The sequence below is a fragment of the Triturus cristatus genome, chromosome 12, assembly GCF_964204655.1.
Source record: "Triturus cristatus chromosome 12, aTriCri1.1, whole genome shotgun sequence".
Lineage (NCBI taxonomy): Eukaryota > Metazoa > Chordata > Amphibia > Caudata > Salamandridae > Triturus > Triturus cristatus.
In genome coordinates this window covers 103,038,366-103,054,636 of record NC_140595.1, presented here as the reverse complement: position 1 = coordinate 103,054,636, position 16,271 = coordinate 103,038,366, and the positions used below count along the sequence as shown (strand labels likewise).

At 46.2% G+C, this 16,271-nt stretch overlaps 1 protein-coding gene across 1 annotated transcript in view; it reads right to left on the bottom strand.

Moving 5' to 3' along the window:
• LOC146772749 (rho guanine nucleotide exchange factor 11-like) overlaps positions 1-16,271 on the bottom strand; it is a 276,718-nt gene that overhangs the window by 176,048 nt on the left and 84,399 nt on the right. Inside the window, 1 exon segment of the mRNA XM_085637027.1 lies at positions 8,113-8,230. Coding sequence (XP_085493153.1) covers positions 8,113-8,230 — 118 coding nt within the window.

Sequence of the window (16,271 nt, the reverse complement as noted above, 5' to 3'; positions counted from 1 at the left end):
CATTCTGTATCCCGTGACTGTTCTCCCCCTCGCTCCCCCTTTGCCTTCTGTGCCCCCCCGTTTCCCGCCTCGACCTCTGCTTCCCGCCGCTGCTCCCTGCGGCCCCGCCCCCCCGCCGTTCCCATTCGCCACCCCGCTCCCGCCTCCCAGCTGCTCCTCCCTCCCACGCCCACTTATATGGAGGCCGCGCAGCGGCTGCGCAGCAGACGCGCGCAGCGGGCGCGCCGCTGACACGCCTAAGGCAAGCCCGTCTGCGCCCGTCCGCGGCCGGACCGCGCCCAGCGCCAGGACGCCTGGCCCCGTCGACGCCAGCCCACACGACGGACCTACGACGCGGCAACCCTCAACGCACTCAAACCCGGCCGGAACCCCGTCTGCTACCAAGCCACCCCGATACGCACCCACAGACCCTTCACCTGCCAAGCCTGCAACTTCACCTGCCTCCGGACCTGCACCGCACCCACCAAGCCGAACACCAGCTACAACCACCTCAAGTGCATCCTGCTCAACACCCGCTCCATCCACAGACACGCCGTCGAACTCTGGAACCTCCTCGACACAACGTCGCCAGACGTCGCCTTCCTCACAGAGACCTGGTTGAACGCCTCCTCAGCACCCGACATCGCCACAGCCATCCCGGACGGATACAAGATCTCCCGGAGGGACCGCGTCGACCAGACTGGAGGAGGCATCGCCATCGTACACAAGAACACCATCTGCATCACGACCAACTCCGACGACACCTTCACCGCCGCCGAACACCTCCACTTCCAGATACATTCCGACCCCAAGACGACCCTCAGAGGCAGCCTCATCTACAGACCCCCGGGACCGCGCACACAATTCAGCGAAGAAATCGCAGACTTCATCAGCCCGCACGCCCTCCCCTCCGCTGACTACATCCTCCTAGGGGACCTCAACTTCCACCTGGAGTTTAGGAAGGCACTGAAGACTCTTCTCTTCCCGGACCCTTAACCCCCTCCCCCGCTGACCCCCCCTTGAGTTCAGGTCTAGCGCTGGGATGCTCTAGGGTTACTACGCGCTCTACAAAACCTTAAAATAAATAAATAAATAGCTGCCAAATTTGTCCTCTAGCAATGAATAACACTGAAACATTCCAGAGTCATCAAGGGAAACAATATGAGATTAGCCGATTGATCAACTGTAATAGTCGATATGTGGTATACATGCTCAAATGTAAATGCAGCTGTTTTTACATTGGAAGTACAATTAGGCAACTCAAATAGAGAAACAATGAGCACCTAAGGGCCATCAAGCACCACGACCCCAGATACTCGACAGCGACACATGTTAATGAGTGTACAGCACAAGGGACATACGTCCGTCAGTACTCTTGCCTGCTTCTGTTCGCTCACCATATCGATAACTGCAGCTCGCTTGCTCTTATCACATACGATGGCGTGCCTACATGGACTTGCTACTAAATAATTTGATAATCTCAGAGGCATGGAATCGCGAACGATAGCTTATTCACCTATCTTTTTTCACCATACATACTTATGTTGAACATTGTAGCCACCTAATGGTTGGCTCAATACTCCTATCATTGCCCCGCATGACAATTCCGCCGGCTCACCCACTACCGCGTTAATTCGAATTGTCTGACATGATATACTTGATGATACTTATCAATCTCACTTTGAAATATTCAGCCGCAGCCCGCTCGATTTTATATCACACACGATGGCGCGCCCACATGGACTCGCTACTGAATAATTTGCTAATTTTCAAATGCATGGAATCTCAAATGGGAGCATATTCACCGAGGTCTATATAACTAAATCACACTTGTGTAACGCATCTGAGCCACTTATTGCTTGGCCAAGTACTCTTATCATTGCCCGCATGATAATTCCGCTCACCCAGTACCACGATGATTCAAGTTGTCTGACATGATTTACTTGATGATACTTATCAAGCTTACTCTGCCATTTTAAAGACTCTGGCACAATAATTGATGCTCTCTAATACTAAGCCTGGGCAAAGCACTACGCTGCGCTCGCGTAGTTTGCGAAGTTTGCGCTACTTCGCACTACGCGAATTGCACGTAGCACAGTGCAAACACGCATAGCGTAGTGTTGCGTAGTGCAGCGGTCATTTTTTGCTTGCTCGCGGTCCTCAACGTCAATTTGGCGACCGCGAGCAAGCAAAATGACATCCCGGCGAGACTTTTTCCTCATCGCGATCAGCAACATCAAGTTGGCGATCGCGAGCGTGGAAAATAAACCTCCTGGCGAGATTCTCAACGCGAGGAGGGCAGGTTTCTCATTGCGAGTGGTCGCGTGTGCTCGCGACCGCTCGCGATGAGAAACTACCAGTCCGCGTTGAGAAAGATGCCGCTCGAGTAAAAATCTACACGAGCAGCAGAAAACTACAGCTCGCACTGTGCAAGATGCCGTTTTCAATGATTGCACAGTGCCGGTTGCTTGTCCGCACTGTGCAATCATTGAAAACGACATCTTGCACAGTGCGAACAGGGTGCTACGCAGTTCGCGAAGTGCTACGCGTAGTTCGCGTAGTGCGAAGCAAACTTTGCGTAGCTTCGCGTAGTGCTACTTCGCGAACTACGCCCAGGGTTATCTAATACTGCCATAGCGTGATAACTTGGTTCAGTACACTCACATTGCTCTGATTGCCATGTTGAAGCACGTCACTGCCGTTATAATCCACGCCTCGCACTTATTCACATGTGCACTCTCACAATGGTGCGGGCTTCTGTAAAGTGATATCTGACCCTAATAATTCAGATTATCCTCAATTTTCAATTTACAGATATATGTAGGACAGAAGCAACCAATCACCTTTGAAATTTTCCCGGCCGTACTAAGGCTGGGACGGAATTATAACCAGCCAGAAGGTATGTCTCCCAGATAGTGTATGTTCATATTGTGGCTCCGCATCTTCATACATAGAAAAAATACAAGATATGTGTACATGACGATAACACTCTACATTATTTTAGGCTCAAAACGATATCCAGTGCACATTAAGGTAGGCCTGGGCCTATTCCCAGTACTCATAACCTACGAACTCACACCATTAACATAACTGGTATGCACTCATGTCCCTTATATCTCTGTATATTTCCCTATTCCCTATGCTGTAGCAGTTATAAACCCTTTCACCACGTTTTCAATTGCTTCCTGGAGTGAATACTGTCTTGATCACCACGTTAGATAATTTCGAATATCGTGGAATTATATATCAGACACTATAATATGTTTGAAAGCACAAATAGGCACTTGTACGGTGAAATGATCGGCTCACTTATTTGTGCTTTTGATGGTTTCTCTGCATATAAATGATATAAATATACACAGTTGGGACCACTTATACAATCACATTTACAGTATGCATCAATTGTGCCCATATGTGTGGGCTGATATTCTGTTTTATATATGTTCTCCAACCCTGAGGAAGTCGCGGGTCTCTTGTCCCGATCGATGAAACACGTGTTGGCTGGAGCAGATACATTATGCTTGTCTCTCTGCTATAAGTGATTAACTTAGAACACTCCTTGTATGTGTGCCAGGGCCTCTTCTAAATCTTAAATAGTTTACACCGGCAAGAAATACCCCTAGGACTGTTGACAAGATCTTAGTGATCATGTTCTATACTACATGGGAATACCTAAACAGCTTGCATTGGCTAATGGCAGAGCTAAGATGATTTAGAAGAACTTGTTTTCAGAATGCTACCACTCATTTTGACTCTCTGTCTATAGGGACCGTAAGAAATAAGTAGGAGTTAACTCTGCTGATAGATGCCTGAACTATCAGGCTCTCATGTGTGAGGAGTTGTGTCAGGAAAGCAGGATAACCTGAAGCAGTTCTATGGAGTGGCTATCTGCCTTTTCGCAGGTGGGTAAGGGAAAGGCTTAGCCCAGGTACCCATTAGATTGGTTGTCACTAAATAATAACAAGTTCATGGACAAAGCCTGTCCAGGTGGTAGAAGTTCTGTGAGGACATTGATATTGACTTCAAAATCTGGTATCCCAAAGTCTCGGACTTCTGCTGTGCATCTGAGGATCACAGCAAAGGAGGCTGTTTCTTCGATTGAGATGGCTGGGTAAGAACCTAACGAAGTTTCCCCAGGTCCACATAGACATTTATGTTACTCTTGTTTGAGAAGAATATAAATAGTTTGGATTCATAAGGGCACATTCCTCACATGAATTGAAGTTGTGACCCAAATCCAAACACCGGAGACACACCTCACGGGGTCCCTACAAGGTATAAACTTTGTAGTTTTAGCATGCATCATTATCTCTTGCACAGTGGAAAGGAACAATTTTAGAGAAAAGTTGTAAACTGATGAGAAAAAAGTTGGGAGCTAGCTCCAGGACCCGTGTGTGAAGGTGTGGAAAGAAAGGAGTTGACATCAGGTGCAAAAGAGTGATGCTTTGACACAGCTTCGGCTGTCACTTCTGGGGCAGAATGAGGTTGACGTGGAGCCAAATGGAGCCACTTGCTAGTGTCGGGGGCTATGCTGTAAAATATTTCTGAATCAGTTGGAGCCAGGGGGGGTATTCACAAGGTGAGGAATCTGTGGTTAGAAGTATCCAACGAAAAGGCATGCATGAGATGGTGAGGCTCCAACTAGAGTAGTGGGTGCGGAGTCAATAGATTCCCCTGGAAATTGTGCAGCTCCATTAGACTTAGGAGGAGAAAATAGTGTTCCAGAGAGGATTTGAATGCAAGTGGGCAGAGAAAACTTCAAAAGAAAATGGTTATAGAAGTAGACAATGGTGATGCATTGGATCAGGGAATGTAACAGAGGCAGCCAATGGTGAAGTAAAGGAGTGGGCAATGTTACAGAGGTAACCAATGGAGATATAAAGGAGCATGGAAAATGTTATGTGGACATGAAATACGAGCAATAGTGAGACAGTGATTGCAAAACAACACATTGAGACACTTGGAGATCACTGTTGCTGAGCTGCATGCCCTGGTATGTAGGTCTTGGTCAAAGAAGAACTAGGCAAAGTTCAATTTAATGTCAGTGGAGCCATGGGATGGCGATCTTTTCCATGATGGAGTAATTGAACAGTTTCAGGGAAATAGTAACTACAAATTAGGTCAAATGAGGAGCACAAAATGAATTGAAACTGATGCAGCTGAAGTGTTTGCTTCATTTGAGAATGATAAGTAATTTATTGGACCGAACATTGATAAGTTTCACTGCAATTATTTACAAATTCAAAAGATTTAAATCAGTAAGGGGTAGGGAGGTTAGACTAAGAGGGTCCAATCTTGTTACGCATGCAATGGGCAAGGAAGGATTTTAAAAGCGATCTAGCAGAGCACACTGTGACTTCAGTTCACCAAAAGACTCTATTTTCGAAACTAAACCCTGAAAAAGTAAATAATAGAAAGAGTTTAAATGGGATCTAAATATTATTAATACTCTAAGAATTACAAGAAGGTGTAGCCACAACCATTGGGGTCCTGTAGAAGAAAATGAGCACATGGCCTAAGATCCATATAAATGTACTGAATTCAGTATCTGGGCCTGATCATGTGACAATGGTGAATGTTGAAGATGTGCTGAGGTACGTGTTACAGGGTCATCGTTTAACGTGAATAGTGATCTGATATAAAAGTGTTAAATAAATTATTGCATTTTCTTGTTTAGAGGTTTTATGTTTGGATAGACATTTCAATATTAATCACTGCTGTTTGTACAATATGTTTTAAAGTGTAATCCGAATTTGGATTCCAGTGGTGATACATCTCTTACTGAAAATGCTCAAAAATCCACCTGTGTTTCAGGCAGTGGTTATGTCATGTTTGTTTTTGTGTAATAAAGTTTACAAAACAATACATCCATTTTGGACTTCTTCAATGTAGGCAGCACTTATGACAGCATTATCCTGGAGGCCTGGTAAAGGGAAGGTGGCCGTGGAAGAGAGAATGGCTGCATCTGTGGTTATGTTGACCGATTAAGTATTAAACCAATGTTTGATTTGTTTGTGGAAATAATACTGGGAAAGCAGCCCCACCAATAGGTACAGAAATAGCAGAAATTCGAATCCCATAGGCAGGTCAAAGTCTCAGCAGCGTCAAGGATTCTAGCTGCAGCTGAAACAAGGGCTTTTGTCGAACCTGTAAATGAGGTAGGCAATTAACTGCTTTCCAGAAAAAGGGGTTGAATGAAGAATCCAGAATATGTTCTCACCTATCATTAAGAAAGACTGTAGTGCCTGCCTAAGGTTTATCCACAGAATTCTTCACTGTATGAATTAGGGAAAGATTGGAAGGGTCCTTACCCTTTATGAGCACAAGTTCATGACTGAATAAACTAAATATGTGTATTTGCAGGCAAAGCAATCTTACCAATGTGCAGAAGATCTAGTTTCTTGTTGTACCCTTCCCCTTTTCATACACTATAGAGGGCCTGACTTGGTCAGCCCTCCTCATTTTCTACAGGGGCCTCACCGATGCACAGAAAGCTTAGTTTCTTGCAATACTCAATCTATTTTGGAGGGAAAGCCACTGTAACCTGAGGGCAACTGTTGATCTACTCTCTGCCTTAACCCTTTGCTAATCACTACAATAGCAGTTTGAGTTTTGTAAAAGATTGAAGACAGTATCAAAATTGCGGAAGTATTTGAACCAGTTTACAACAACCAAAATGCAAAGGGAAATATTCTCATACAATTGTCAGTTTAACAAACATCTCAGAAGATCGCATCATAGCCAGAGCTAGCTCAGTTTCAAAGATCTTAGAAGAGAAATTCACCCAGAGCATCTCCTCTTCTAATAAATCTGGTCCAATAGGAAAGTCAGGTTAGATCAGCTTGATGCAAGAGGAGGTCACAGCACTCGTCAAAAGGACCTCAATTGCCAATTCAATACAAAAGAAAACGGAGACCAGTTTCCGATCTTCCAGAAGCAATCAAAACATTGACAACTGTAGTCCTTCATGAACTACAATATCATGTTGACCCAACAAGCTGATTAGATGCCAATTTGTTGGGCTTTAAAATGATCCACAGTACAGAAGAAACATTGAACGATGTGAGGGAGAGTTACTACAGATATTAGACTCAGGAAATATACCAGTTCCATTTTTTAGAAATAGGCAAGTTGTCTTTGGTAAGTGGATCATATACTAGTTTAAAAAAACAGAAAGAAATGAGTGGGATTATAAGACACAAACATAAACTTGTTGTAATCATTACTATAAGACCACGCAACATATCAAGCTATGTCACAATCTGCTAAAAAAAAGAATACCATTTGATTTACTGTAAGCCTCTGTGCTCTTCCTGATCCCGCAATATGTTACTACTAGCTGGGGTGACCAGAGCACACCAATATGTTCCAAAAATACAGACCCGGGCAAAACCTAGGATCCAGCTCTCCCATTCAATTAGCGGACAAATAATCTGACAGAAGTGGAGTACAGGGTGCCATTCAAAGGAGGCATAGATTTGCAACCCAAATTGAAAGGAGATGGTCTGAATAAAACCTTAAACGCAAGTGAGTTCATAGATTATTCCATTATTAACATCCACGTGACAAAAATCATTATTGCGAGTCACACTTTCAAGCAATGGTTAGGGATGCATGAACATTACGTCAAGGAAATAACAAAAAAAGTGTTGTGGAGGCTGTAATGATTATTCAATACTGAAATGTTGGGAGCTCGATTGACAACAATAAAGCAGCTCTGGGCTTATTATGGCTGGTATAAGCCTTCTGCTACAACATCGCGATGTTTGTCTTTATGTTTCTCTCTTTCTAATTTAGAACGATCTATCCATAGTGGGTAGAATGTTCTAATAGCCTTAAAGCCCTTCTGCCTCAAGCTATACCAGTTGGTAAAGGCCCTCTCCCACTGATACAGGCTATATCTTGGAATAAGAGCCTTTAACAACTGGTATAGCCCTCAGCAGCGGGCTGTAAGGCTTTACTCTCCTTTTCTCCTGTACAAAGGGAGGGCAATAAACATACCTTTTGCATAGCAACAGTAATAGTGATTCTGTATCACTTATCCAATCTACAGCTATTAAAATAGGACGCATTCCGAAAGGAATTCTGTGATTGGTACTTAGATATCCAGAGTAAATACTTTGGTAACCATACCCTCAGTGTGCTTGATTATGTTATCCAGCAGACGGGGATAGCTTGTTAGGTGCTTCATCTCTGAGCCAATTAAGTCTTTGAGCTGAAGTCGTTCACAGTCAGGGCTGCTTTCTGCCGCCTGTAGTAAAGAAACAACACTTATTGAGACAATACATATAAAATGACTACAATACACGCTTAGATCAGTTATACTACACATCATACAAAGTATTACCCTCAAGACCCCAAAGGACATTTCTCTCTTCAAGTGATGGGCAAGATAAGGAAACTAAGACTTGCAAAAAGGACTAATGGATGCAAAGTTCTTGTTATCATTTAGCAACGGTTTGTTTTAGGCATTGTTACTCCTTGAGAAATCATTTAAATTAGGGTTACTACCAAAGACTGAAGCTCAGCAACTTTGACAGCTGAAGAAGTAGGAACTGAAAGGTGAAGAAAACAGTTTCAGTTGATTGGAGCTCCATGACAAAAAGTCCCTCCCAAGAGCATAGCTGAGTTCAAGGAATATGTTATGATGAAAACGTTTCTTTAAAAATGTCACCGCTGGTACCTGCCACCAAAAGCAAACTCAAATGTGCAGCAAATTCCACATGCTGGAAAGAGTATAATCTGACAGATTGAGATCGGGAACCTGCATCTTTGCAGCATTGAACAGTTGCTGTGGGTGCACTCAAACAGGACAACTTGGAGGCAATGCAGGCAGAGGCAAATTGATTAGGCCTGGGCGTAGTTCGCGAAGTAGCACTTTGCGAAGCTACGCAAAGTGAAGTTCGCACTACGCGAGCTACGCGTAGCACTTCGCGAACTGCGTAGTACCTTGTTCGCACTGTGCCAGATGTCGTTTTCAATGATTGCACAGTGCGGACAAGCAACCGGCACTGTGCAATCATTGAAAATGGCATCTTGCACAGTGCGAGCTGCAGTTTTCTGCTGCTCGAGTAGATTTTTACTCGAGCTTCAGCTTTCTCAACGCGAACTGGTAGTTTCTCATCGCGAGCGGTCGCGAGCATACGCGACCACTAGCAATGAGAAACCTGACCTCCTCGCGTTGGGAATCTCGCCGGGAGGTTTATTTTCCATGCTCGCGATCGCCAACTTGCAGTAGCTGATCGCGAACAAGGAAAAAGTCTCGCCGGGATGTCATTTTGCTTGCTCGCGGTCGCCAACTTGACGTTGAGGACCGCGAGCAAGCAAAAAATGACCGCAGCACTACGCAACACTACGCTACGCGTGTTCGCACTGTGCTACGTGCAGTTCGCGTAGTGCGAAGTAGCGCAAACTTCGCAAACTATGCGAGCGTAGCGTAGTGCTTTGCCCAGGCTTAAAATTGATTACTTGAGAAACACGATCAACCTAAGAAATTAGGGAAATGAAAAGCCAGAGTCACAACATTTGAGTGAAAAAAGAGAGAGTAGAGACCACAGTCCAGGACTAGAACTCACAATGAGACCATGTTGACTTCCATAGGCAGATGAAAATAAATGTGCTTGGTCAACATGATATGATCAGAGAACTAGAGCTGCCAGCCTTCCATTATGGCAATCGGGAACATTTGCCCCGATCTGAGATGCCTGAATAAATAAATAACCACTAGAATTACAGAGGAGAAAGAAAAAAACACCTCAAGAAGTTGACAAGACTGGGGGGGAATGAGGTGGGAGGGGGCACCGGAAAGTCCATGGCAAGATGGCCACACCTTAGTGCAGCTCTTCCCAATGGGTTCGGGAAATCCACCATAAATTCGGCCATCCTCCCCTTAATTGTAAAGAATATATATACCCTCACTGGCCTGAATCACCTGGTGAGGTCTACGGAAAATAATCTTGTGGGGCATTGCAGCACGAAACTGAGAGGCGGAGTAGAGATAGGCACGGCTGGGCCGGGAGTTCAGGATCAGCACCTGTGCCGTGGGGGCTCCTGGAACACCTCGTCGTAACAGGAGGCTGAAGCCAGAGACACGGTGTGAAGCCTGCTGATAGCTTCGTGAAGTGGAGAGGACACCAAGAACTACAGTGGAGGTAATCGGGCCCGGACCTGCTGTGCCCCCTCGCTGGCCTGAATCACCTGGTGAGGTCTATAGAAAATAATTTATTGGGGCAGTGCGGCATGAAACTGAGAGGCGGAGGAGAGATCGGCACGGCCGTGCTGGGAGTTTAGGATCAGCGCCTGGTCCGCCGTGGCTCCTTGATGACCTCGTCACAACAGGAGACTGAGGCCAGAGACATTGTGTGGAGCCTGCCGGTAGCCTTGTGAAGTGGAGCGGACACCAAGAACTACAGCGGAGGTAAGCAGGATTGAACCGGTGGTGCCTCCCCCCTGGCGTGCCTCAGCAGTAGGATACTAGGCAGCCTCACAGTCCGCACATGCAAATTGAGGCCAGGGCTCGGCCTAGCAGAAGCGGATGCCTCAAAGGATCCTAACTGGCCGCGTTGACATACGGGCGGTGGTGTGACCGTGGACACTGCCGGAAGGACAGGCATCCATTGTGGACATGGGGAGCCATGCATTCAAACCACGGCAGGCCCCAAACAGCTGAAAACAGCACAGCGTGGTCGGCGTCTGTAGATGTGGGAAATACATGCTGAGTGGTTCGGCATGGTGAACCCATGCTGAGTGGTATGTGATGACTGGAGAAGGCCTCGACACACGCTGCAGAAAACCCCTATTCTACATAATACATGGCTAAACCCCGTTCCAAAGGGGAAAATAATGTGGTAAACGAGGACACCCACGGTGATGTGCTGTGCTACAGCAAACATTGGTGCTTGAGACAGGAGCGTCAGAGGCCTGCAGTTTCCAGCTAAACTATCTGACTGTGTCTAAATATGGGGACAAGAGAGTTGAAATGCATCAATAGTGTGACTAAGGACTAGTGCAATTCCGGAACAGTGCAGTGAGTTTTCCCACATCTTGCATTCCCACCTGGGCGATATTGGCGTCATATGCGATCACCATCTGACACCACAGGCACCACGACTCCGGGGCGTGGTGTGTGCAGCGCTGCCACAGTCACATAGGATTGCCTTCTGTTAGGGTCCGCTGCACGGTCAGCTGCCTATGTTAGGAAGCTAACGATCGTGAGTGCTCACAATGGGAAAGGCGGACCAGCAGCAGGCAAGACAAGAGGCTCTGCGAAACAACCCTCGGATACTGGTTTGGAGGGGGGGGCAGCCCACCGGGATGGCAGAAGGGAACACCCTAGAAGCAACACTCCTGGCAGTTGTCACGCAGCGCAGAAACAGAAAAGAGGATATCTAAGGTCGAAGACAAGATTCAAACTAAGAGCTCGAAAAACCTGAACATGAAGCACGTCTTGGCAGTTATTCAAGCAAAAAACGAGAACTTGGAAGCGCACTCTTGCTGCAATAATTTACACATAATTGGGGTCCCAGAATCTATAAATGCTGTCAAAATGGAAACTTATATTGAGGGCATGCTGGTGACAATATTTGGTGCCAAGAACTTATCCCAACTGCTGGTGATAGAACGAGCACACCGTGCATTCTTGACGCAGCCTTTTGCCTGGGACTCCCCTGCATTCCATCATAGTGAAGCTTTTGAATTCTTGTGATAGGGATGCTGCCCTCTGGCTGGCCCGAGAAACGGGCCAAGTCCAATACCAAAGAAACAAATTCACTTTCTATCCTGATTTCTCTTTGGCTAGGAGGGAGGTTCTACCAATCAAGCACCAGCTACAAGAAGCAGACATTTCCAATTCCATGTTGGACCCAGCATGCCTACATGTGGAACACCAAGGTGAGCAGAAAATCTTCACGATGCCTAAAGCGGCCAAGGAATACCTGAAGACACTCTCACCTGGTAAACATGCCCAGAGCACAACAAATGCAGATGACGAAGACATTTGACGTTCTACACTAAGCATTAGGCCTTACCAGGAGCTACTTATAGACACTCAGCGACTGCCTGAAGCCGCAGTGGCAGCCATTACCGGCATGAGGTTGTGACAACGTTAAAGCTGTCGACATATTCAAGCTGATTTAAGATGCATATCTATGATCCTGTGAACTCGGTCACCTCCATACACCTGAAGGGAGACTGGGAACCTGGAGAATACCAGTGAGGGAGCACCCCAGATGAGTCAAACACATGGTGCTACAATTTATTTGTTATTGAGTGTAATGATAATGCTGAAACTGTATATGTTCATTGTTTTTTGGGGGATGTCTTTTGCCAGCTGGGTTGCTGAAGTGGGAGGGGAAGAATGTTAGGTTGTTCGAATCTTGTATACCCACACAAAATATACATTGTTCTCCGTGATACGCAGGGAGTGCAGTATAGAAGCCCATGCACCATTCCCATTTCAGTGAAATGACTAAATGGCGGTGAGCAGGAGATAGCATAAATTTCATTATATGGAAGGTATGTGTCTTAATAATCCCCATAAGTTTAGGCTAGTGCTCCGGTTTCTAGATAGGCATACATGTGGCTTTATTGCAGAAAACACATTTGGACAGGCGATCAGACAGCACTATAGGTGCCCGTTGGATATCATGCCAGCTAACCTCCTTTTATTCTACATACTCAAGGGGGGGGTCCTACTTTTGGTCAAGCGCATGGTACCCTCCACGCTCACTATGCGGACGACCAGGGCCGGCTATTAATTGCACATAGGATGATAGCTGTCACTGCTGTCACACAAGGTAACATCTCTGGAGACTAGTTAACACCTGGAGACTGATATTTTCCACTATGCCGGCCCATATCCTCTGGGCGGGGGATCTCAATACATACCTCAATACATACCTAACCCTGCAGAAGATCGCTCATCAAACACCGGCTGGCATGGGAAGCAGGCAGCTATGGTGATCCGTAGTGGGGTGGAAGAATATGGGCTGGTCAATGCCTGGCGACTACGACACCCTACACAGAAGGAGGGCACATTTGTGTCCTCTGTACACTGCACATGGTCCAGATTGGACTATTGGCTTATATCTACTGAGGTCTGCAGTGGGTAGAAGATCCATGCTACTTACCTAAGACTTTATCAGACCATTTGTCAGTCCTAATGCGACTGAAGCTGGCGCATGTAACTCCCACACCGCTCACTTGGCCTTTTCTCGCAGCAGCACTCCTAGATGCGTGATTCATAGAGGAGGTGTGGAAAGCGATTGTAGAGTACTTTGCATTAAATATCGGCTCAGTATCAAGCTGGGGCTCTCTGTGGGAGGCCTTTAAAGTAACAATACATAGGACATGTATAGGCACTCAAGTGGGGGTACTGAAAACAATTCGTAAACAGCTAAAAAACACTAAAGATGAGTTTAATTCCCTGGAGAGAGAATATGAATGCCAGCCAAAAGAGGCCAGATTGGCTTCTATTAGGGAACACGTGACCGAAATTGAGAACCTTGCAGAACAAGAGGCGCGATTCATTTCTAAGCGTCACTTCGCAAGTACGTACATTGAAGGTGGGAGGCCTAGGCAAAGCCTTGCTCAAAACCTAAAGGCACAGAAAGGCCCAGACCCCATTGTCCACTTGGTGAACGATGATGGGGCCGCACTCAACTCCAACTCAGATATACTGGAGGAGTTCAAGAGATTTTATGCAAGTCTATATGAGCCATGCAGCTCGGCATCACTGATCGAGCTTGGCCATTATTTAGAGAGGGTGACACTGGCATGGCATTCGCCAGGGCAGAGAAAATACTTAGCTCAGCCAGTGACTGTGGAAGACGTCAGAGAAGCCATACATGCCCTTCCGAATGGGAAGGCCCCAGGTATAGATGAGATTACGTGAGGGTTCTAATAAGGAGCATGCCGAAGTGCTAGCTCTGCAGCTACATGCAATGTAGGAGGAAGCCTACCTTAGTCACACACTACCGCCATCTCTGAGAGAAGTATTGATAGTGACGTTGATAAGCCAGACAAGGCTCCGGAGTGGTACAAATCTTATAGGCCACTATCTCTCATTAATATAGATGCCAACATTTTAGCCAAGGTGATTGGAGTGTGCCTACAGCCCCTGATATCACAGTTAGTGCTGCCAGATCAATCTGGCTTTATACCGGCTCGGTCAACTACACACAACCTACGCACTATCTTTGCACTATTACATCAAGTGGAACCCACCTTGCAGGCGGAGGTTCTATTAGATGCGGCCAAAGCCGTTGATTCAATTGCGTGGATATAGATGTTTGTGGTATTAGGCAGCATAGGGATACCAGAGGCGTTCTTAAGATGGATATGCCTTTTATATGAGTGCCCAGCAGCACAGGTGTGTGTCGATGGTCACACATCACATGCTTTGAGTGTCGGTATGAGGACGTCGCAGTGTTGCCCCCTGTTGCTGCTGCTATTCGTGCTTACCATAGAGCTGCTTGCCTGCATTACTCAGCAGAAACATGCCCTTACTTCCCTTAGATTTCATCTATGACCCTTGAATATCTCACTATATACAGAAGATATGGTGCTGTACATTAGTAAACCGTTGGCATATCTGGCCCTGGTAAATAGAGAGTATATAAAATGGGATTACTACTCTGGTCTGTGTATCAACTGGACGAAATCCATAGTCCTCCCGCGAACACCTACGCTGCGACATTGGGTTCCTGCTAGAGTGGGAGAAAGGCCCTGTCAATTATTCATGGGTATGGGTGCACAGCGACCCTAACATTGTGAAATGTGAGAATTACGTCAAGGAAATGTCCAGATTGGAAGATTCAGTTGCGCCCTGGACGACCCTCCCGCTCTCCCTGACGGTTAGACTAGCAGTCATAAAAATGGTGGTACTGTCACAGTTTCTAAACCTATTTAATAACATTGCAATAGTACTGTCCAACTCCTTCTTTAAGCAGTTGCACTCCCTGTTGATCACACTGGTATGGGCGGGCAAGAAGCCGAGGATCAGCTGGGAGGTCCTCACCCTCCCAAACGTGGATGGAGGATTCTGTGCCCCCGATTTTATGCTATATCATTAGTGCACGCAGGCACATTTCGCACACTTCTGGAATGTGGCATGATTTCACACCTCATGTAGCGAGCAACATGATGCTGCTCCGATCCCACTCAGGGCCATCCTACCACAGAAGTGAAATGGGATGTCCCAAAATGAGATTAACATGTTACACACTACATTGATCGCTTGGTACACTTTGGCTAGGCGAGCTGGGAAGAATTAGCTGGATGCTCCTGTGGTGCCCCTACTACACCATACAGACATAACGGTGACACAGGAGGATGGATCGCTCCAGATGCTACGGGAGGCAGGACTACACACTATGGCGATTTGTACACAAATGGTAACTTACTAACACTACCTAATGAGACAGTTCTGTGGGCAAACACCTCATTATTTGTCTTCCTATATTACCGACTTTGAGCAGCCATAAACGTACACAATCCACACTTTCCCAGTGAACCTCCGATGCTCATGACACTACAGGTACTGCTCACCAGCGCGACGCGCTAACACCTTATTACTAAACTATATGCTGCAGCACAGGAGGATGGGACACAGGGAGGTGGCAAAGTGTTGGCAAAATGGAATGCGGTGTTACCACAGCCCAAGGGGGAAGAGGATTGGAGGTTTTGCTGTGGGCAAACAGGCACACTTACCTGAAATTGTAATTTGAGGGTAATTCAGTTGAAGTTCTTGTACCAAATGTATTGTCCCCCGATGCACTTATATAGGTATGTGTTAAAGGGCAACTCGAACTGTGTACGCTGCGGAGCCAAAGGGGCAGAGTTTATACATCTGCGTTATCATATCCACGCGTGAGGCAATACTGGGTTCAAGTCAGAGACACACTATCTGATATGATTGGGGCAAGGCTGGAGTGCAAGCCAGCGATCTGCCTACTGGGACTGCGAGAGACTTCCGGTCACTAAATCGGAATATCTTGTCAGTAAGCTTATTACCAGCAAAATGTAGAGTGGCATTGCTTCAGAAGAGTACATCTAGCCCTACAAAAGTGTCTTGGATGCCTGACAGGCACAATATAAGACACAACTGGAACTGTATGCTGAGGAGCAGCCAATGAAGTCAAGGCCAAAAGACTTATGGGGGCCACCGATGGCTTATTTGCAATCCAATACTGTGAATGGTGGGTAGGGCAATAAACGAGAAACAAGCATGTATTGATACTACAGATCTGTGTCATATTTGAAATTGTCAATTGCATTACCCATGTTCATGATGG